This window comes from Bufo gargarizans, chromosome 4 (genome assembly GCF_014858855.1).
Source record: "Bufo gargarizans isolate SCDJY-AF-19 chromosome 4, ASM1485885v1, whole genome shotgun sequence".
Classification (NCBI taxonomy): Eukaryota; Metazoa; Chordata; class Amphibia; order Anura; family Bufonidae; genus Bufo; species Bufo gargarizans.
The window spans coordinates 143,540,574-143,563,485 of NC_058083.1; the positions used below are offsets into that span (position 1 = coordinate 143,540,574).

Here is a 22,912-nt window from a genome sequence, read left to right on the forward strand (position 1 = left end):
AAAATACAAGTCCAGTTGCTTTGACTTAACTCTATTGATATACCATGACCTGGATGAAAGAGAACATTCACAAACACATGAGAGTTCATGTTATGCTCATGTTAAAGAGGGTTTACACTTAAAATTAACAAATATATATATATATATATATATATATATATATAATATATAAAGCTGAGTGTATGTGTGTATGTCCGCTAAAGGAATCCGCACCGTCGCATTTACAATCACGAAATTTGGCACACATGTACATCAGGTGTCCGGGAAGGTTTTGGACCAGGTCTCAGGTCTATCTCTAGTACGTACAGTTCCTGAGATATTCCTAAAAAATGCATTAGCCAGGTCAAAGTTAAGGGGGTGGGCTGCTGTGGAGGTCCAATTTTAAGGGATGGGGCATTGTGGGGGGGGGGGGGGGGTCACTGTTTTGGGAGCGGGGTGCTTTAGATGTCACTGGTATAGTGGATAGTGTTGATATCTTTTAACGACACATACAAACATGAAATGAAATAGATTTAATATACCCGAGCGAAGCCGGGTCCTTCAGCTAGTTATATATATGTTTTTATTGCATATGACGTGTTCCGTTCCAAGAAATGTATTCTAGTGATCATCATCACCATACCACAACCCTTCTGTCCAGAGCAACTAGATTTATGTGCTTTAGGAGTTGGAAGACTGCCAGCTCAGTTAATATGAGAAGCATTGGAACAGTTCAAATGCTGTGAATGTGCTGATCTGCAGGTGTCAGCCAGAAGCCCGCCACTATAAATATCTGAGCGTTTTAGGTCTAATGACTTTGATCATGGCATGTCTTACTGAACTGCATCACAAATCTCATAGGATGGTATTGGGTCATTAGATAAAATTCACATGGGGTATGGAGGTAAAAAGCAGATTTAACGTATTCAATCTCAATAATGCAGGTTTGCAACCGCTTAATAATTGACTAATAACTGCAATAAGTGCAGCCAACACATTTTTGCAGTTATTAGTCAAAAGCAGACTTACTGTAACATACCATACATTCTTGTTTGGGTGGTAGCAAGTAGCTTTCCCAGAAGATCCAAATACTGCTAGGATGTCCGCGCTGTGCTCTTCGTCTTCTTGAACAATGCAGATGGATTCTATTCTACTTGGAATCATAATAATGGCCAGGTTACCGGATGGATAGCTGCATGATAAGGCCAATAACCAATAATCTCACCTCTACAGACTTGTGCACGTATGATACACACAGCCATCTTTAAAGGGAATCTGTCAGTATCAGATGAGTAGTACTACAAATCTTTTCTTCCCCCATCCCCCTGCTGTCCGCTGTGCTGAAATACAAGACAGGACCGCTGTACATGCACACGGGAGTCTCCATAATGTTCGCACAGCACAGCAGTCAGGACTGTGTATTTCAGTGCAGCTTTGAGCACTGGCAGTAGTATGAGAAGGCATAGTGATCTAGACTCCTTATGTAGAGTACTACTCACGTGTTACTGCAGATAATACTCCAGAATGATGGCGTCAGATTCCCTTTAATGTACGCTCTCTCATCATTTATATGAAATAATGCTGCCAGTTACAGGTTTTCCTAGGAAATAATTTAATAAAAAGTATAGGGGTAAAGTGCTCTTGTCCTGTGTGTACAGCCCAAGAGCTTGAAAAACAGCAAGGATTGGAGCAGCGTCAGAACAGCAGCAGTGGTGAGGTGAGCAGCGATTATTTTTTTACTTTTAACCCATTCTCTCCCGTTTTTCAAAATAAAATCATTTCCTTTTTAATAGCTCATAATTAAGGGATGTCAGGCTAAGGAACTGTGAACTTCCGCACAATATTTATGCAGTTCCACTACCCCAGGACTTTACGGAAGAAGACGTTTCTAGCCCCCACTCAAACCACATACGGAATAGCAGAGGAGAGAAAAGAGGCGCACAATAGGATAGTACGTTTGGGCAAACGATCAACCAAATTGTTGGAAAAGAAAGGAGAGAGGCTCCCCTTATAGGGTTGTGCAAATGATAGGCACAACTCTACTGAAGACTTATATATAGGTAGAGACCGATTTTCCAGGATTGCAGCCGCAAGAAAGATTTCTTCTGGAAAGGATCTCCAGTCCCCCAAAGAGTGCTGGTCATAGAGAAGATATAGGGGAACTAATTGTCCCCGAAATGTGTTCTTTATATGTATATGTGCTTTTTTTACAATATTACCATATTTTACTTGAAGTATTACGACCGTCTCCACCAGTGGATTTGCGCCATTTCTTCTCTACCACTACCCCAGGAGCCCCCCCTATACAAATGTACACGTGGCCGGGCCAGGCATGCATGTGTTCTCAACGAGGAGGAGGGAGTAAGCCACTGCCAGACACTAGTAGCAGCTTATCTCCCTTGTAAGCAACAGGATCAGACACATTGAAATCCAAGAGACAGAACCTTCTACTACCCGATATTTGCCATCGTAGGAAAGTCCGGAAAACAACATACACGTTAGATGGCATATGTGCAAAGCAGAAGAATATGCAAAAGCTGAAGCCATACAAGCAGGGACAATGCACAAATATTAATAACGCTCAATGACTTTCCACTTGACTTGGTGTGCTAATGCCAATTATGACACATACCAGAGATGTCAAGTCTGTAACAACAAGACATTTGTCATAAGAAAGAATGTAAAGTTTGGAGTACAAAGGATACAAAATTTGTGCACTTCCATCTGGAAAAACTGTGAGGAATTTCCTTCCTGTCTTGTAGTATTTTTCAAGAAATCTCTCCGGCATCATCTGAAATAAGATGTGAAACTTGGTTACATTCCCGTATTAGTGTTATTACCGCAATTTACATTCATATTCATAGCACAATTCCATTATTACCAAGGAAAACAGATGGACGTGACACCTACAGGATAACTGCAGTGGGAATATTCATTCATTCCTTCATTATATAATGTGATATTGTCTTCTGGTCCACCTCACCACCACCAATACTACTCACTATCACCATGGGGCACCCACCCCCACGTATCCAAAGTGCAGGAGTACGACTGTTGTGTCTCATATAAAAAATTTAATACATAGCAGTAATTATGCATAAAAATGCTTACATAGTATAGGAAGGCCAGTAATACTAACAGGAAAAGTTTTCCATGGACTTGTCAATGGAGAAGTTCAGATTTCATGTCTATCAAAAGTGTGCTACATTAAAGGGGTTTCCAGCTTTTACTAAGCGATTGCCTCACTAGCTGATCAGTGGGGGCAGAGGCGGACTGGGAACTTAAAGTGGCCCAGGAAAAAATACTAAAAGTGGCCCCATTTTGTAGTTGGGTCCAAATTGATGTAAGGCAAGGCCAGCAATACCATATTGTGCCACATTCTACCACCCCAACAGAGCCAAATACCATAGTCCATCACAAAATACTGCCAGCAGCACAAAACACATCCCCCAAAACAAGTTTCCCTGTAAGGTTTATGGCCAATCCGCCCCTGAGTGGGGGTCTGATATCCTGCATCCCCACTGATCAACTGATAGTCTATCCCGAGAATAGGCCATTACTTAGGAACAGCTGGACAAGCCCTTAAAGGAGATGCCCAGTTTTTTTTTTTAAATCAGTCATGTTCTGTGGAGAAATGCATATTCACCTGGTCCCTGCAGCTCAGTTCTGGCTCATGGCATGGGCTGTTCTCACTTCCGGTCCCCATCTATCAAGTTCCTGCATGGATGGGTCACGTGTTCTGCTACAAAGAGGTGATGTGTCCAAGAGCCACATCACTGTTTTGCAGCAGTGGCGCAGGTGACCCTGTCTGTACAGGAAGTTGATAGACAGGAACTGGAAGTCGAAACAAGCCCAGAAAAGGAGGCAGGAACTGAGCGGTGGGGACCAGGTAAGTATGAATTTTTCCAAAGATAACGATAGTTAGGGGAGAGGATGGTAGATTAAAAAAAAATTCAAAATCTCCTAGAGCCAGCATGACAGATTCACAACCAAATATAGCAGTTTAAAATGCACACAAGAAGAAGGTGGGGATAACCTAAGTGGAGGGTAACACTAACACCTGAAGGATTGGGGGAGAGTGTAGAGAGATGTCCGGAGGATTGAGAAGATGGACCTGGTTGCTTATCCACGATATGATGGTGTGATACCCAGCTTAAAACTACATAAAACACCAAGTAACTTTGTAACTCAAAATCAGTTCCAAAAGCAAATGATTTCCAGGATTTCTTTTTCTCCTTTCATAGCTGCTTCGCTAATACTTTGTACTAATGCTTTATCTACACTACATAGACAGATATGTGACCTAACAGGTGGTCCTAGATCATATTTATGAGAATTGTCTGATAGAAAAACGAGCTTGTTACTAGAGTTGAGAGGACACCTGGATGTTCGGGTTCGACCGAAATTCACAAAAAAGTTTGAGTTCGGGACCCGAACTTGACCCCGAACCCGAACCCCATTGAAGTCAATGGGGACCCGAACTTTTAAGCACTAAAATGGCTCTAAAAATGTAATGTAAAGGACTAGAGGGGTGCAAATGCCAGCAAAATGTGGTTAAGAGCATGGCAAGTGCTCTGCAAACAAATTTGGATAGGGAAATGACTTAAAATAACATAAAATACGTGAAAAAAATAAAATAATATTCTTGATCTAGGAGGACGAGGTCCATATGGAATAGAAGGTTGAGGAGGCGGTGAATGTGGTGGTGTAGGTGGAAGCTGCGGAGGAGGAGGTAGCCTACACTGCTTTTTGGTTTTAAATTTATAAAAAAATAAATAAATTAGGGTACACCCCAAAACATTGGGAAATATAACCTGTGATAACCCCTCCAGTCGTGCTAAACACACGTCCAGACAATACACTGGCTGCAGGGCAGGCCAGCACCTCCAAGGCGTAAAGGGCAAGCTCAGGCCATGTGCCCAATTTGGAGACCCAGAAGTTGCAGGGGGCAGACCCATCAGTCAGTTTGTGGTAGGCGTGTGCACACATACTGCCCCACCATGTCGCACGCCCCTGTGATGTTCACGATCCAATTGGATATCTGCTCTATCAACTTTCGGTGTTCTTTTCTGCGCCTACCATATTGATCACGGTTAGCGGCAAATCAGGGTTCCAGGCCGGAGAGAGAGCGTGAGAAAGGGATAGCACATCCAAGGGAGATCAATGGATGAAATTTAATTGTGATCTAGCGAAAATGTGGGAAAAGCTATTAAAACGGAAGAATCGAAGGAAAGGAGGGGGCGCATGGCAATTACCTACTCCCGACTCGGGAAGGTAGTGATGATAAAAAACAATACAGGACTCTTAAGATGTCCTGCTCAGAATCAGCTTTATTCGCCAAACATGACACAATCGATCGTGCTCGGAATTGGGTTTGGCACAGGTACAGGCATAGTACTGGGGGGGGAAGGTTCTGCGATGGGCACAGCAGGGGCAAGGGATTATGAGCGTGTGATGGGACGTGGTGAGTTCAGCAGTCTGACGGACGTTAGGAAGAAAGTGTTCAGCCTCCTCGATGTCCTGGCAGGGATGGCCTGATACCTGGGGCCGGACTTTAGATGTCTGAAGAGATGATGGCCCGGATGGGAGTGGTCATTGGATATTTTCAGAGCCCTGGAGTGCAGTCTGTCAGGGAAGATAGAGTCAAGGAGTGGTAGTGGCAGTCGGGTAGTTCTCTCCGCCGAGCTGATGACCCTTTGTAGTTTGCGCTTGTCACTGGCTGATGAGCTGGCATACCAAACCAGAAGAGAGGAGCACAGTACCGACTCGATGGTGCAGGAGTAGAAGGACTTCAGTAGGTCCTGTGCCATTCCGAACTTCTTCAGTTGTCGAAGGAAGTAGAGCCGCTGGTGAGCCTTCTTTATGATGGACGAGATGTTGGGACGCCAGGATAGGTCCTCAGAGATTGTCGTGCCTAGGAGGTGGGCGCTGGGTACCCTTGTGACTTCAGATCCGTCAATGTAGGTCAGGGGGGGAACTACCCTTCTCTTCCTGAAGTCGATGACCAGCTCGACCGTCTTTGTGGTGTTTAGGACCAGATTGTGCACGCCCAACTAGTTGTTGACCCTGTCGATTTCCTTATGGTAGGCCTGCTCATCGCTGTCGCTAATCAGGCCCACGAGTGTGGTGTCATCTGCGAACTTGATGACTTTAACTGAGGCCTCCTCCGATCTGCATCATTCTTGTACAGAGAGAACAGGAACGGCGATTGGAATGATTAATAAAAAATTACAGGGAATGTCACTGGGGTATTTAGGATTTGGAAACGTTAGACAGGAGAGGCCCTGCTGACGCTTTGTTGACTCTAGATAACATCTGCCTGATCGCATGTCCCGGTGACGTCCACGATCATTTGGATATATTCTCTATTAACTTTCAATGTTCTTTTCTGAGCCTACCATGTTGATCAAGGTTATCCGCGAATCAGGGTTCCACGCCGGAGAGGGAGCATGAAAAAGAGAGACCACATCCAAGGGAGGTTGTTTGAAATTAAATATGATCGAGCGGAAAAGTGGGACAAATTATTGAAGCGCAAATGTGGGACAAGTTGTTAAAGTTTAAGCATTGAATGAAAGGAGGGGGCACATCGATTAAAGAAGAATTTTTTAAATTGAATTCCCTGTCACCTATGCAGAGCAGGGGTTTGTATACGTCAAAATTGGTAAAATGTCACCTGACAATGTAACAGACGATTTTTTTTTACATTTCTGTCCCTATCACCTATGCAGAGTAGGCGTTTAATCACGGGAAAAATGGTCAAATGTCACCTAAGAATGTAACAGACAAATTGGTGAAATGTTTTAACCTGTCTACTAGGTAAAGCAGGGGTTATATCACACCCAAAAATTTGTGAATTTCACCAGAAAATATAACAGACAAATTAGTGAAATGTTTTTACCTGTCTACTAGGTACAGCCGTGGTATATCACACCCAAAAATTGGTGAATTTCACCCGAATATGTAACAGACAAGTTAATGATTTTTTTTTACCTGTCTACTAGGTATAGCAGTGTTATATCACACCCAAAAATTGGTGAATTTCACCCGAAAATTTAACAGACAAATTAGTGAAATGTTACCTGTCTACTAGGTAGAGCAGGGGTATATCACACCCAAAAATTTGTGAATTTCACCCGAAAATGTAACAGACAAATTAGTGAAATGTTTTTACCTGTCTACTAGGTACAGCCGTGGTATATCACACCCAAAAATTGGTGAATTTCACCCGAATATGTAACAGACAAATTAGTGAAATGTTTTTACCTGTCTACTAGGTATATCAGTGGTATATCACACCCAAAAATTGGTGAATTTCACCCGAATATGTAACAGACAAATTAATGAAATTTTTCACCTGTCTACTAGGTATAGCAGTGGTATATTACACCCAAAAATTTGTGAATTTCACCAGAAAATGTAACAGACAAATTAGGGAAATGTTTTTACCTGTCTACTAGGTATAGCAGTGGTATATCACACCCAAAAATTTGTGAATTTCACCCGAAAATGTAACAGACAAATTAGAGAAATTACATAAAATAAAATACGTACAAAAAAATTAAAATAAACTTGATTTATGAGGTGGAGGTCCATATGGAGTAGGAGTTTGAGTAGGCGGTGGATGTAGCAGTGTAGGTGGAAGAGGCGGTGGAGGAGGACAAGGTAGCCAACACTGGTTTTTATTTTAATTAATGTTTTATTTTTTTCCAATTAGGGTACACTCCAAAAGAGTGTGAAATATCCAAACTACAACAATGAACAATTGCACTGTAGTATAACAATGGCTGGTTAAGGCCGGTATACATGTCTTTTCTGCACAAGGTACGGACAAGTCCTGTGGGATCCAAACATGAGCTTGTCCACATTGGCTGTGGACAGGCGGCTGCGCTTGTCTGTGATAACGCCCCCTGCCGTGCTAAACAAACGTTCAGACAATACACTGGCTGCAGGGCAGGCCAGCACCTCCAAGGCGTGAAGGGTAAGCTCATGCCATGTGCCCAATTTGGAGACCCAGAAGTTGAAGGGGGCAGATTCGTCATTCAGTACGTGTAGGTATGTGCACATATACTGCTCCATCATGTTGCTGAAATGCTGCCTCCTGCTAAGACGTTCCATGTCAGCTGGTGGTGCTGGTTGTTGTGGCATGCTGACAAAGCTTTTACACATTTCGGCCATGCTATCCCTGCCTTCTGAGGTGCTGGTGGTGCCCCAGCTGCGTTGGCAACCTCTTCCTCCACCTCTGTCTTTGCCTTGTGCTTCCACTGTGCCCCCGCTGTCAGGTGGGAATGCCACCAGCAGCGCGTCTACCAGCGTGCGCTTGTACTCGCGCATCCTACGATCACGCTCCAGTGAGGACGTAATGGGGATCCAGCAGCGGGGCCACCCAGTAATCAGCACAAGTTAGAATGTGGGCAACTCGGCGGTCATTGCGGAGACACTGCAGCATGTAATCGCTTTTGTGTGCCAGGCTGCCCGGAGGCAACGAAAAGCTGTCCTCGGTGGGAGGTGTATCGCCTGTGTCCTCTGTATCTCCCCAGCCACGCGCCAGTGATGGTCATGAGCTGGTTTGGGTGACACCCTGCTGTGAACACGGTTCCTCCTCCTCCATCTCCTCCACCTCGTCATCCTCCAGAACTGTGCCCTGGCTGGACATATGTGTACCTGGCGTTTGTGGGTGCAGGAACCCACCCTCGGAGCCACTTGTGAATGACTGGCCGGAAACCCTATAAAATGATCCCTCTTCCTCCTCCTCCTGTGCCACATCCTCTTCCATCATCGCCAGCAGCGTTTTTTCAAGGAGGCATAGAAGTGGGATAGTAATGCTGAGAACGGCGTTATCGGCACTGGCCATGTTGGTGGAGTACTCGAAACAGCGCAACAAGGAACACAGGTCTCGCATGGAGGCTCAGTCATTGGTGGTGAAGTGGTGCTGTTCCGCAGAGCGACTCACCCGTGCGTGCTGCAGCTGAAACTCCACTATCGCCTGCTGCTGCTCGCACAGTCTGGCCAGCATGTGCAAGGTGGAGTTCCACCTTGTGGGCACGTCGCATATGAGGCGGTGAGCGGGAAGGCCGAAGTTACGCTGCAGCGCTGACAAGCTATCAGCAGCAGGGTAAGAACGCCAAAAGCACGCACAGATGGCCCGCACTTTCTGCAGCAGCTCTGACATATCGGGGTAATTTTTAAGGAATCTCTGCACCACCAAATTCAGCACATGCGCCAGGCAAGAGATGTGCGTCAAACCGGCTAGACCCAGAGCTGCTACGAGATTTTGCCCATTATCGCACACCAACAGCTCCTGCGCGGTGTGGGGTTTGTCCCCCAAACAGATACGTTTTAAAACTGCCTGCTGTTGTTTACCCCTGGCTGTGCTGAAGTTGGTGGTGAAGGTGTTACGCTTACCGGATGAGGAGCCGGTAGAGGTTGAGGAAGCGGAGTAAGAGGAGGAAGCAACAGGAGGCAAAGAGAAGCGCCCTGCAATCCTCAGTGGTGGAAGGACATGTGCCAAACTGCTATCCGCCTCAGGCCCAGTCACCACTGCATTAACTCAGTGTGCTGTTAGGGAGATATAATGTCCCTGACCGTGCTTACTGGTCCACGTATCCGTAGTTAGGTGGACCTTGCCACAGATGGTGTTGTGCAGTGCACACCTGATTTTGTCCCCCACTTGGTTGTGCAGGGAAGGGATGGCACGCCTGGAAAAGTAGTGGCGGCTGGGCATGATGTACTGTGGGACAGCCACTGCCATAAGGCTTTTAAAACTCTCCGTCTCCAACAGCATTTCAAAGGACAGTCATTTTGAAATGCTGGCATTCAGGGCCAGGGATCGCGGGTGGGTAGGGAGGTACTTCCTCTTTCGCTCCAGTGTTTGGGAGATGGAGAGCTGAACACTTCCGTGGGACATTGTGGAGATGCTTGGTGACCCAGTACTGTGTATACAGATCAGGAAGCGGTTATGCTTGCAGTGTCCCACTACGTAAATGTGGGCACTACACAAGGGTTAATATGACCATTGTAAGGGATATGATATTTTATGTGTATTTTTCTTATTGTCTATGTATCAGGCCTGTTAGGGTGTAGTTCCTCCTCCTAGACAGTAGAGGGAGCTAGGGAACCCCTAATATATATAGTTAGGCCCAGACAGGAAAGACTAGTGTAGTCCAGGAGACTAGTAAGTGCACACTAGCCAGCCTGAGTATGTTGAGTCATAGTTAGCTCAGAAGATTTACACCAGGAGAAGGGTTTTCCTCCTGAGAGAAACCAAGTTCCCATAAACAGAGCAGAGCCAGTATTCCAGCTAGACAAAAGAGCTAAAGGGCAGAAGGATTCACCCAAAGCAAGGATATACAGTATACCTGAGGAAGTTTTCTACCAAGGATAAAGCCAACATTAGGGCATACGGGCCTTGGGATTGAGACAGCCAGGAGTTCTGAGAAATAGTGCACAGGATTTCTGAGGAAAAGTGCAGCCTGGTCTGTAAGTGTTGTTTTTACCCTCTGAGTATCTTGCAAAGAACACTGTACCTGCCATTGTTTTGAAAGCCTGCTTATATCTAGTATAACAATAATACATTACTAATAGGAGTTTACTATAAACCACCTAATATACCAGAGTCCACAGAAAATCTACTACTAAATGAGATAGATGAGGCGGCAAATCATAATGAGGTGGTTATTATGGGGGACTTCAACTACCCAGATATAGACTGGGAAACTGAAACGTGTATATCTCATAAGGGAAACAGGTTCTTGGCAATAACCAATTACCTCTCCCAACTGGTTCAGGACCCGACTAAAGGGACGGCCATACTGGACTTAGTATTAACCAATAGGCCTGACAGAACAACAGACGTGCAGGTTGGGGGACACCTGGGAAATAGTGACGATAAAGTAATAACCTTCCAATTATCAGGGAGGAACAAAAATACCAAACTTCAAAAAAGCTAAATTTAGACAACTAAGAGAGGCCATAGGCCTAACTAACTGGGACAAAGTCCTCAAAAATAAAAATACAGCCACAAAATGGGATATCGTTAAAAACATCCTAAAATCTCATTGTGAGAGGTACATACCGTATGGGAATAAAAGGTTAATCCAATGTGGATAAAAAGAACTATAAAGAAAGCAATAAATGACAAAAAGAAAGCATATAAATCACTAAAACAGGAGTGTAGCACGGAAGCACTGAAAAAAAAAGAACATGTAAAAAACAAATAAAAGCGGCCAAACTAGAGCCCGAGAGATTAATTGCCAAAGAGAGTAAAACTAACCCTAAAATGTTCTTCAATTATATAAATGTTAAAAAGTATAAATCTGAAGGTGTCGGCCCTTTAAAGAGTATTGAGGGGGGAGTCGCAGAGAGCGACGAGGAGAAAGCAAAGCTGTTAAATATTTTCTTCTCCAATGTATTCACTGAGGAAAATAAACTGTCAGATGACATGCAGAATGTAAAAATAAATTCCCCATTAAAAGTGTCCTGTCTGACCCAGGAAGAAGTACATCAGCGACTTAAAAAGATTAAAATAGACAGATCGCCAGGACCGGATGGCATACACCCCCGTATCCTAATGGAATTAAGTAATGTCATAGCTAGACCCTTATTTCTGATATTTGCAGACTCTATACTGACAGGGAATGTCCCACAGGATTGGCGCATGGCAAATGTGGTGCCAATATTAAAAAAGGGTCCAAAAACAGAGCCTGGAAACTATAGGCCGGTAAGTTTAACATCTGTTGTGGGTAAACTGTTTGAAAGTTTTCTGAGAGATGCTATGTTGGAGCATCTTAACGGAAATAGGCAAATAACGCCATAGCAGCATGGCTTCGTGAGGGATCGGTCATGCCAAACTAGTTTAATCAGTTTCTATGAGGAGGTAAGTTCTAGACTTGACAGTGGCGAATCAATGGATGTCGTATATCTGGACTTCTCCAAAGCATTTGACACTGTACCACATAAAAGGTTAGTATATAAAATGAGAATGCTCGGACTGGGAGAAAACGTCTGTAAGTGGGTAAGTAACTAGCTCAAAGATAGAAAACAGAGGGTGGTTATTAACGGTACACACTCTGATTGGGTCACTGTCACTAGTGGGGTACCTCAGGGGTCAGTATTGGGCCCTATTCTCTTCAATATATTTATTAATGATTTTGTAGAAGGCTTGCATAGTAAAGTATAAATTTTTGCAGATGACACTAAACTGTGTAAAGTAATTTACACTGATGAGGACAGTATACTACTACAGAGGGATCTGGATAGATTGGAGGCTTGGGCAGATAAGTGGCAGATGAGGTTTAACACTGACAAATGTAAGTTTATGCACATGGGAAGGAATAATGCAAGTCACCCGTACATACTAAATGGTAAAACACTCGGTAACACTGACATGGAAAAGGATCTAGGAATTTTAATAAACAGCAAACTAAGCTGCAAAAAACAGTGTCAGGCAGCTGTAGGGATGAGCGAACCCGAACTGTATAGTTCGGGTTCGTACCGAATTTTGGGGTGTCCGTGACACGGACCCGAACCCGGACATTTTCGTAAAAGTCCGGGTTCGGGTTCGGTGTTCGTCGCTTTCTTCGCGCTTTTGTGACGCTTTCTTGGCGCTTTTTGAAAGGCTGCAAAGCAGCCAATCAACAAGCGTCATACTACTTGCCCCAAGAGGCCATCACAGCCATGCCTACTATTGGCATGGCTGTGATTGGCCAGAGCACCATGTGACCCAGCCTCTATTTAAGCTGGAGTCACATAGCGCCGCCCGTCACTCTGCTCTGATTAGCGTAGGGAGAGGTTGCGGCTGCGACAGTAGGGCGAGATTAGGCAGATTAACTCCTCCAAAGGACTTGATTAACTGATCGATCTGCAGCTGTGGATCATTGAGCTGCTGATCCTCAATTGCTCACTGTTTTTAGGCTGCACAGACCGTTTGTCAGTCTCATTTTTCTGGGGTGATCGGCGGCCATTTTGTGTCTTGTGGTGCGCCAGCACAAGCTGCGACCAAGTGCATTTAACCCTCAATGGTGTGGTTGTTTTTTGGCTAAAGCCTACATCAGGGTGAAGCTGTGACACCAAGTGCATTTAACCAGCAATAGTCTGTTCATTTTTTGGCCATATACAAAATCAGGGGCAAGCTGCGCCTGTCACCAAGTGCATTTAACCCTCAATGGTGTGGTTGTTTTTTGGCTAAAGCCTACATCAGGGTGAAGCTGTCACACCAAGTGCATTTAACCAGCAATAGTCTGTTCATTTTTTGGCCATATACAAAATCAGGGGCAAGCTGCGCCTGTCACCAAGTGCATTTAACCCTCAATGGTGTGGTTGTTTTTTGGCTAAAGCCTACATCAGGGTGAAGCTGTCACACCAAGTGCATTTAACCAGCAATAGTCTGTTCATTTTTTGGCCATATACAAAATCAGGGGCAAGCTGCGCCTGTCACCAAGTGCATTTAACCCTCAATGGTGTGGTTGTTTTTTGGCTAAAGCCTACATCAGGGTGAAGCTGTCACACCAAGTGCATTTAACCAGCAATAGTCTGTTCATTTTTTGGCCATATCCCAGTCTAATTCTGTCACTAAATCCATACCGGTCACCCAGCGCCTAAATACTAGGCCTCAAATTTATATCCAGCTAAATCTGTCCCTAGTGCTGTAGCTGGGCGAGTTATTTAGTGTCCGTTCAAGCACATTTCTTGTTCTGGGTTGAAATACAATTCCCAATTTAGCAATTTCATAATTTAGTGGTTCCTGCTATATCAGAGCTCTTTGAAATCTATCCCAAAAAGGGTATATAATATTGAAGGTGCACATAGGGTCATTCAGAGTAACTTCACACACACCCGCTACTGTGTATTTCCAAGTCTAATTCTGTCACTAAATCCATACCGGTGACCCAGCGCCTAAATACTAGGCCTCAAATTTAATTCCCTCTAAATCTCTCGTTACCCACCGCTGTACTGTTGTTGCTGGGCAAGATATTTAGTGTCCGTCAAAGCACATTTTTTGTTCTGGGTTGAAGTACAATTCCCAATTTAGCAATTTCATAATTTAGTGGTTTCTGCTATATCAGAGCTATTTGAAATCTATCCCAAAAAGGGTATATAATATTGAAGGTGCACATAGGGTCATTCAGAATAACTTCACACACACCCGCTACTGTGTATTTCCAAGTCTAATTCTGTCACTAAACCCATACCTGTCACCCAGCGCCTAAATACTAGGCCTCAAATTTAAATCCCTCTAAATCTCTCGTTACCGTTGTCCTGTTGTAGCTGGGAAAGTTATTTAGTGCCCGTCAAAGCACATTTTTTGTTCTGGGTTGAAGTACAATTCCCAATTTAGCAATTTCATAATTTAGTGGTTCCTGCTATATCAGAGCTATTTGAAATCTATCCCAAAAAGGGTATATAATATTGAAGGTGCACATAGGGTCATTCAGAATAACTTCACACACACCCGCTACTGTGTATTTCCAAGTCTAATTCTGTCACTAAATCCATACCGGTGACCCAGCGCCTAAATACTAGGCCTCAAATTTAATTCCCTCTAAATCTCTCGTTACCCACCGCTGTACTGTTGTTGCTGGGCAAGATATTTAGTGTCCGTCAAAGCACATTTTTTGTTCTGGGTTGAAGTACAATTCCCAATTTAGCAATTTCATAATTTAGTGGTTTCTGCTATATCAGAGCTATTTGAAATCTATCCCTAAAAGGGTATATAATATTGAAGGTGCACATAGGGTCATTCAGAATAACTTCACACACACCCGCTACTGTGTATTTCCAAGTCTAATTCTGTCACTAAACCCATACCTGTCACCCAGCGCCTAAATACTAGGCCTCAAATTTATATCCAGCTAAATCTGTCCCTAGTGCTGTAGCTGGGCGAGTTATTTAGTGTCCGTTCAAGCACATTTCTTGTTCTGGGTTGAAATACAATTCCCAATTTAGCAATTTCATAATTTAGTGGTTCCTGCTATATCAGAGCTCTTTGAAATCTATCCCAAAAAGGGTATATAATATTGAAGGTGCACATAGGGTCATTCAGAGTAACTTCACACACACCCGCTACTGTGTATTTCCAAGTCTAATTCTGTCACTAAATCCATACCGGTGACCCAGCGCCTAAATACTAGGCCTCAAATTTAATTCCCTCTAAATCTCTCGTTACCCACCGCTGTACTGTTGTTGCTGGGCAAGATATTTAGTGTCCGTCAAAGCACATTTTTTGTTCTGGGTTGAAGTACAATTCCCAATTTAGCAATTTCATAATTTAGTGGTTTCTGCTATATCAGAGCTATTTGAAATCTATCCCAAAAAGGGTATATAATATTGAAGGTGCACATAGGGTCATTCAGAATAACTTCACACACACCCGCTACTGTGTATTTCCAAGTCTAATTCTGTCACTAAACCCATACCTGTCACCCAGCGCCTAAATACTAGGCCTCAAATTTAAATCCCTCTAAATCTCTCGTTACCGTTGTCCTGTTGTAGCTGGGAAAGTTATTTAGTGCCCGTCAAAGCACATTTTTTGTTCTGGGTTGAAGTACAATTCCCAATTTAGCAATTTCATAATTTAGTGGTTCCTGCTATATCAGAGCTATTTGAAATCTATCCCAAAAAGGGTATATAATATTGAAGGTGCACATAGGGTCATTCAGAATAACTTCACACACACCCGCTACTGTGTATTTCCAAGTCTAATTCTGTCACTAAATCCATACCGGTGACCCAGCGCCTAAATACTAGGCCTCAAATTTAATTCCCTCTAAATCTCTCGTTACCCACCGCTGTACTGTTGTTGCTGGGCAAGATATTTAGTGTCCGTCAAAGCACATTTTTTGTTCTGGGTTGAAGTACAATTCCCAATTTAGCAATTTCATAATTTAGTGGTTTCTGCTATATCAGAGCTATTTGAAATCTATCCCAAAAAGGGTATATAATATTGAAGGTGCACATAGGGTCATTCAGAATAACTTCACACACACCCGCTACTGTGTATTTCCAAGTCTAATTCTGTCACTAAACCCATACCTGTCACCCAGCGCCTAAATACTAGGCCTCAAATTTAAATCCCTCTAAATCTCTCGTTACCGTTGTCCTGTTGTAGCTGGGAAAGTTATTTAGTGCCCGTCAAAGCACATTTTTTGTTCTGGGTTGAAGTACAATTCCCAATTTAGCAATTTCATAATTTAGTGGTTCCTGCTATATCAGAGCTATTTGAAATCTATCCCAAAAAGGGTATATAATATTGAAGGTGCACATAGGGTCATTCAGAATAACTTCACACACACCCGCTACTGTGTATTTCCAAGTCTAATTCTGTCACTAAATCCATACCGGTGACCCAGCGCCTAAATACTAGGCCTCAAATTTAATTCCCTCTAAATCTCTCGTTACCCACCGCTGTACTGTTGTTGCTGGGCAAGATATTTAGTGTCCGTCAAAGCACATTTTTTGTTCTGGGTTGAAGTACAATTCCCAATTTAGCAATTTCATAATTTAGTGGTTTCTGCTATATCAGAGCTATTTGAAATCTATCCCTAAAAGGGTATATAATATTGAAGGTGCACATAGGGTCATTCAGAATAACTTCACACACACCCGCTACTGTGTATTTCCAAGTCTAATTCTGTCACTAAATCCATACCGGTGACCCAGCGCCTAAATACTAGGCCTCAAATTTAATTCCCTCTAAATCTCTCGTTACCCACCGTTGTACTGTTGTTGCTGGGCAAGATATTTAGTGTCCGTCAAAGCACATTTTTTGTTCTGGGTTGAAGTACAATTCCCAATTTAGCAATTTCATAATTTAGTGGTTTCTGCTATATCAGAGCTATTTGAAATCTATCCCTAAAAGGGTATATAATATTCAAGGTGCACATTGGGTCATTCAGAATAACTTCACACACACACGCTTCTGTGCATTTCCAAGTCTAATTCTGTCACTAAATCCATACCGGTCACCCAGCGCCTAAATACTAGGCCTCAAATTTATATCCCGCTGAATTTGAATACAATACATTGGGCCAAATAATATATTTGTTGTTGTGGTGAACCATAACAATGAGAAAAACATCTAGTAAGGGACGCGGACGTGGACATGGTCGTGGTGGTGTTAGTGGACCCTCTGGTGCTGGGAGAGGACGTGGCCGTTCTGCCACATCCACACGTCCTAGTGTACCAACTACCTCAGGTCCCAGTAGCCGCCAGAATTTACAGCGATATATGGTGGGGCCCAATGCCGTTCTAAGGATGGTAAGGCCTGAGCAGGTACAGGCATTAGTCAATTGGGTGGCCGACAGTGGATCCAGCACGTTCACATTATCTCCCACCCAGTCTTCTGCAGAAAGCGCACAGATGGCGCCTGAAAACCAACCCCATCAGTCTGTCACATCACCCCCATGCATACCAGGGAAACTGTCTCAGCCTCAAGTTATGCAGCAGTCTCTTATGCTGTTTGAAGACTCCGCTGGCAGGGTTTCCCAAGGGCATCCACCTAGCCCTTCCCCAGCGGTGAAAGACATAGAATGCACTGACGCACAACCACTTATGTTTCCTGATGATGAGGACATGGGAATACCACCTCAGCATGTCTCTGATGATGACGAAACACAGGTGCCAACTGCTGCGTCTTTCTGCAGTGTGCAGACTGAACAGGAGGTCAGGGATCAAGACTGGGTGGAAGACGATGCAGGGGACGATGAGGTCCTAGACCCCACATGGAATGAAGGTCGTGCCACTGACTTTCACAGTTCGGAGGAAGAGGCAGTGGTGAGACCGAGCCAACAGCGTAGCAAAAGAGGGAGCAGTGGGCAAAAGCAGAACACCCGCCGCCAAGAGACTCCGCCTGCTACTGACCGCCGCCATCTGGGACCGAGCACCCCAAAGGCAGCTTCAAGGAGTTCCCTGGCATGGCACTTCTTCAAACAATGTGCTGACGACAAGACCCGAGTGGTTTGCACGCTGTGCCATCAGAGCCTGAAGCGAGGCATTAACGTTCTGAACCTGAGCACAACCTGCATGACCAGGCACCTGCATGCAAAGCATGAACTGCAGTGGAGTAAACACCTTAAAACCAAGGAAGTCACTCAGGCTCCCCCTGCTACCTCTTCTGCTGCTGCCGCCTCGGCCTATTCTGCTGCTGCCGCCTCGGCCTCTTCCTCCGCCTCTGGAGGAACGTTGGCACCTGCCGCCCAGCAAACAGGGGATGTACCACCAACACCACCACCACCACCTCCGTCACCAAGCGTCTCAACCATGTCACACGCCAGCGTTCAGCTCTCCATCTCACAAACATTTGATAGAAAGCGTAAATTCCCACCTAGCCACCCTCGATCCCTGGCCCTGAATGCCAGCATTTCTAAACTACTGGCCTATGAAATGCTGTCATTTAGGCTGGTGGACACAGACAGCTTCAAACAGCTCATGTCGCTTGCTGTCCCACAGTATGTTGTTCCCAGCCGGCACTACTTCTCCAAGAGAGCCGTGCCTTCCCTGCACAACCAAGTATCCGATAAAATCAAGTGTGCACTGCGCAACGCCATCTGTAGCAAGGTCCACCTAACCACAGATACGTGGACCAGTAAGCACGGCCAGGGACGCTATATCTCCCTAACTGCACACTGGGTAAATGTAGTGGCAGCTGGGCCCCAGGCGGAGAGCTGTTTGGCGCACGTCCTTCCGCCGCCAAGGATCGCAGGGCAACATTCTTTGCCTCCTGTTGCCACCTCCTCCTTCTCGGCTTCCTCCTCCTCTTCTTCCACCTGCTCATCCAGTCAGCCACACACCTTCACCACCAACTTCAGCACAGCCCGGGGTAAACGTCAGCAGGCCATTCTGAAACTCATATGTTTGGGGGACAGGCCCCACACCGCACAGGAGTTGTGGCGGGGTATAGAACAACAGACCGACGAGTGGTTGCTGCCGGTGAGCCTCAAGCCCGGCCTGGTGGTGTGTGATAATGGGCGAAATCTCGTTGCAGCTCTGGGACTAGCCAATTTGACGCACATCCCTTGCTTGGCGCATGTGCTGAATTTGGTGGTGCAGAAGTTCATTCACAACTACCCCGACATGTCAGAGCTGCTGCATAAAGTGCGGGCCGTCTGTTCGCGCTTCCGGCGTTCACATCCTGCTGCTGCTCGCCTGTCTGCGCTACAGCGTAACTTCGGCCTTCCCGCTCACCGCCTCATATGCGACGTGCCCACCAGGTGGAACTCCACCTTGCACATGCTGGACAGACTGTGCGAGCAGCAGCAGGCCATAGTGGAGTTTCAGCTGCAGCACGCACGGGTCAGTCGCACTACAGAACAGCACCACTTCACCACCAATGACTGGGCCTCCATGCGAGACCTGTGTGCCCTGTTGCGCTGTTTCGAGTACTCCACCAACATGGCCAGTGGCGATGACACCGTTATCAGCGTTACAATACCACTTCTATGTCTCCTTGAGAAAACACTTAGGGCGATGATGGAAGAGGAGGTGGCCCAGGAGGAGGAGGAGGAGGAGGAGGAAGAGGGGTCATTTTTAGCACTTTCAGGCCAGTCTCTTCGAAGTGACTCAGAGGGAGGTTTTTGGCAACAGCAGAGGCCAGGTACAAATGTGGCCAGCCAGGGCCCACTACTGGAGGACGAGGAGGACGAGGATGAGGAGGAGGTGGAGGAGGATGAGGATGAAGCATGGTCACAGCGGGGTGGCACCCAACGCAGCTCGGGTCCATCACTGGTGCGTGGCTGGGGGGAAAGGCAGGACGATGACGATACGCCTCCCACAGAGGACAGCTTGTCCTTATCCCTGGGCAGCCTGGCACACATGAGCGACTACATGCTGCAGTGCCTGCGCAACGACAGCAGAGTTGCCCACATTTTAACCTGTGCGGACTACTGGGTTGCCACCCTGCTGGATCCACGCTACAAAGACAATGTGCCCACCTTACTTCCTGCACTGGAGCGTGATAGGAAGATGCGCGAGTACAAGCGCACGTTGGTAGACACGCTACTGAGAGCATTCCCAAATGTCACAGGGGAACAAGTGGAAGCCCAAGGCCAAGGCAGAGGAGGAGCAAGAGGTCGCCAAGGCAGCTGTGTCACGGCCAGCTCCTCTGAGGGCAGGGTTAGCATGGCAGAGATGTGGAAAACTTTTGTCAACACGCCACAGCTAACTGCACCACCACCTGATACGCAACGTGTTAGCAGGAGGCAACATTTCACTAACATGGTGGAACAGTACGTGTGCACACCCCTCCACGTACTGACTGATGGTTCGGCCCCATTCAACTTCTGGGTCTCTAAATTGTCCACGTGGCCAGAGCTAGCCTTTTATGCCTTGGAGGTGCTGGCCTGCCCGGCAGCCAGCGTTTTGTCTGAACGTGTATTCAGCACGGCAGGGGGCGTCATTACAGACAAACGCAGCCGCCTGTCTACAGCCAATGTGGACAAGCTGACGTTCATAAAAATGAACCAGGCATGGATCCCACAGGACCTGTCCGTCCCTTGTCCAGATTAGACATTAACTACCTCCCCATAACCATATATTATTGGACTCCAGGGCACTTCCTCATTCAATCCTATTTTTATTTTCATTTTACCATTATATTGCGAGGCTACCCAAAGTTGAATGAACCTCTCCTCTGCCTGTGTGCTAGGCCTAAATATATGCCAATGGACTGTTGCAGTGGTGGGTGACGTGAAGCCTGATTCTCTGCTATGATATGAAGACTGATTCTCTGCTGACATGAAGCCAGATTGTCTGTTACGGGACCTTTCTCCTCTGCCTGGGTTCTGGGCCTAAATTTATGAAAATTGACTCTTACAGTGGTGGGTGACGTGAAGCCTGATTCTCTGCTATGATATGAAGACTGATTCTCTGCTGACATGAAGCCAGATTCTCTGTTACGGGACCTCTCTCCTCTGCCTGGGTGCTGGGCCTAAATTTATGACAATGGACTGTTGCAGTGGTGGCTGACGTGAAGCCTGATTCTCTGCTATGACATGCAGACTGATTCTCTGCTGTCATGAAGCCAGATTGTCTGTTACGGGACCTCTCTGCTCTGCCTGTGTGCTAGGCCTAAATATATGCCAATGGACTGTTGCAGTGGTGGCTGACGTGAAGCCTCATTCTCTGCTATGACATGCAGACTGATTCTCTGCTGTCATGAAGCCAGATTGTCTGTTACGGGACCTCTCTGCTCTGCCTGTGTGCTAGGCCTAAATATATGCCAATGGACTGTTGCAGTGGTGGGTGACGTGAAGCCTCATTCTCTGCTATGACATGCAGACTGATTCTCTGCTGACATGAAGCCAGATTGTCTGTTACGGGACCTCTCTGCTCTGCCTGTGTGCTAGGCCTAAATATATGCCAATGGACTGTTGCAGTGGTGGGTGACGTGAAGCCTCATTCTCTGCTATGACATGCAGACTGATTCTCTGCTGACATGAAGCCAGATTGTCTGTTACGGGACCTCTCTGCTCTGCCTGTGTGCTAGGCCTAAATATATGCCAATGGACTGTTGCAGTGGTGGGTGACGTGAAGCCTCATTCTCTGCTATGACATGCAGACTGATTCTCTGCTGACATGAAGCCAGATTGTCTGTTACGGGACCTCTCTGCTCTGCCTGTGTGCTAGGCCTAAATATATGCCAATGGACTGTTGCAGTGGTGGGTGACGTGAAGCCTCATTCTCTGCTATGACATGCAGACTGATTCTCTGCTGACATGAAGCCAGATTGTCTGTTACGGGACCTCTCTGCTCTGCCTGTGTGCTAGGCCTAAATATATGCCAATGGACTGTTGCAGTGGTGGGTGACGTGAAGCCTCATTCTCTGCTATGACATGCAGACTGATTCTCTGCTGACATGAAGCCAGATCCTCTGTTACGGGAGCTCTCTCCTCTGCCTGGGTGCTGGGCCTAAATTTATGACAATTGACTGTTGCAGTGGTGGGTGACGTGAAGCCTGATTCTCTGCTATGATATGAAGACTGATTCTCTGCTGACATGAAGCCAGATTGTCTGTTACGGGACCTTTCTCCTCTGCCTGGGTTCTGGGCCTAAATTTATGAAAATTGACTCTTACAGTGGTGGGTGACGTGAAGCCTGATTCTCTGCTATGATATGAAGACTGATTCTCTGCTGACATGAAGCCAGATTCTCTGTTACGGGACCTCTCTCCTCTGCCTGGGTGCTGGGTAGTGTTGAGCGCGAATATTCGAAAAGCAAATTTTTTTCGCGAATATCGCAACTTCGCGATTTCGCGAATATTTCGAATATAGTGCTATATATTCGTAAAAACGAATATTCGTTTTTTGTTTCCCCCCCCCCCCCACAAAATTACAGTACACATATAATTGATTGTTTCCCAAAGGTCCAACAGCTCAGATCTTACTCACATTGCCTAGAAAGTGATTGAGGCGCGAATCTTCGTAAGGCGATTTTATTAGCGCACATGCGAATATCGGCACGTCCCAGAACAGAGGCAAAGGGCTTTGCATTCATACATTAGTGAATTGAGTTGCGAATCTTCGTAAGGCGATTTTATTAGCGCACATGCGAATATCTACACTTGTCCCAGAACAGAGGCAAAGGGCTTTGCATTCATACATTAGTGATTGAATTGAGCTGCGAATCTTCGTAAGGCGATTTTATTAACGCAAATGCAAATATCTACACTTGTCCCCAGAACAGAGAGGCAAAGGCCTGTGCATTCATATAGTATAGCACCATATTCGCGAATACGTAGAACTTCGTAAAAGTCGATTTACGAATATTCGTATTTTTTATTTTACTTTCCACCTTACAGATTACATTGATCTGTACTCTGTCAACTACTGTCATCACCCCCCACTGTATCTCGATTGATTCCCAAAAGTCTCACATTCCCTAGAAAGTGATTGAGGTGCGAATCTTCGTAAGGCGATTTTATTAGCGCACATGCGAATATCTACAC

At 45.5% G+C, this 22,912-nt stretch overlaps 1 protein-coding gene across 3 annotated transcripts in view; it reads right to left on the reverse strand.

The window, feature by feature from the left end:
• ERICH6 (glutamate rich 6) overlaps positions 1–22,912 on the reverse strand; it is a 114,481-nt gene that overhangs the window by 23,582 nt on the left and 67,987 nt on the right. For all 3 annotated transcript variants that reach the window (XM_044291621.1, XM_044291620.1, XM_044291622.1), the window contains 2 exons: positions 2,685–2,770; positions 1,019–1,171 (listed from right to left, as the gene is read on the reverse strand). In XM_044291621.1, coding sequence (XP_044147556.1) covers positions 1,019–1,171; positions 2,685–2,770 — 239 coding nt within the window. The remainder of the gene's footprint in view (positions 1–1,018; positions 1,172–2,684; positions 2,771–22,912) is intronic.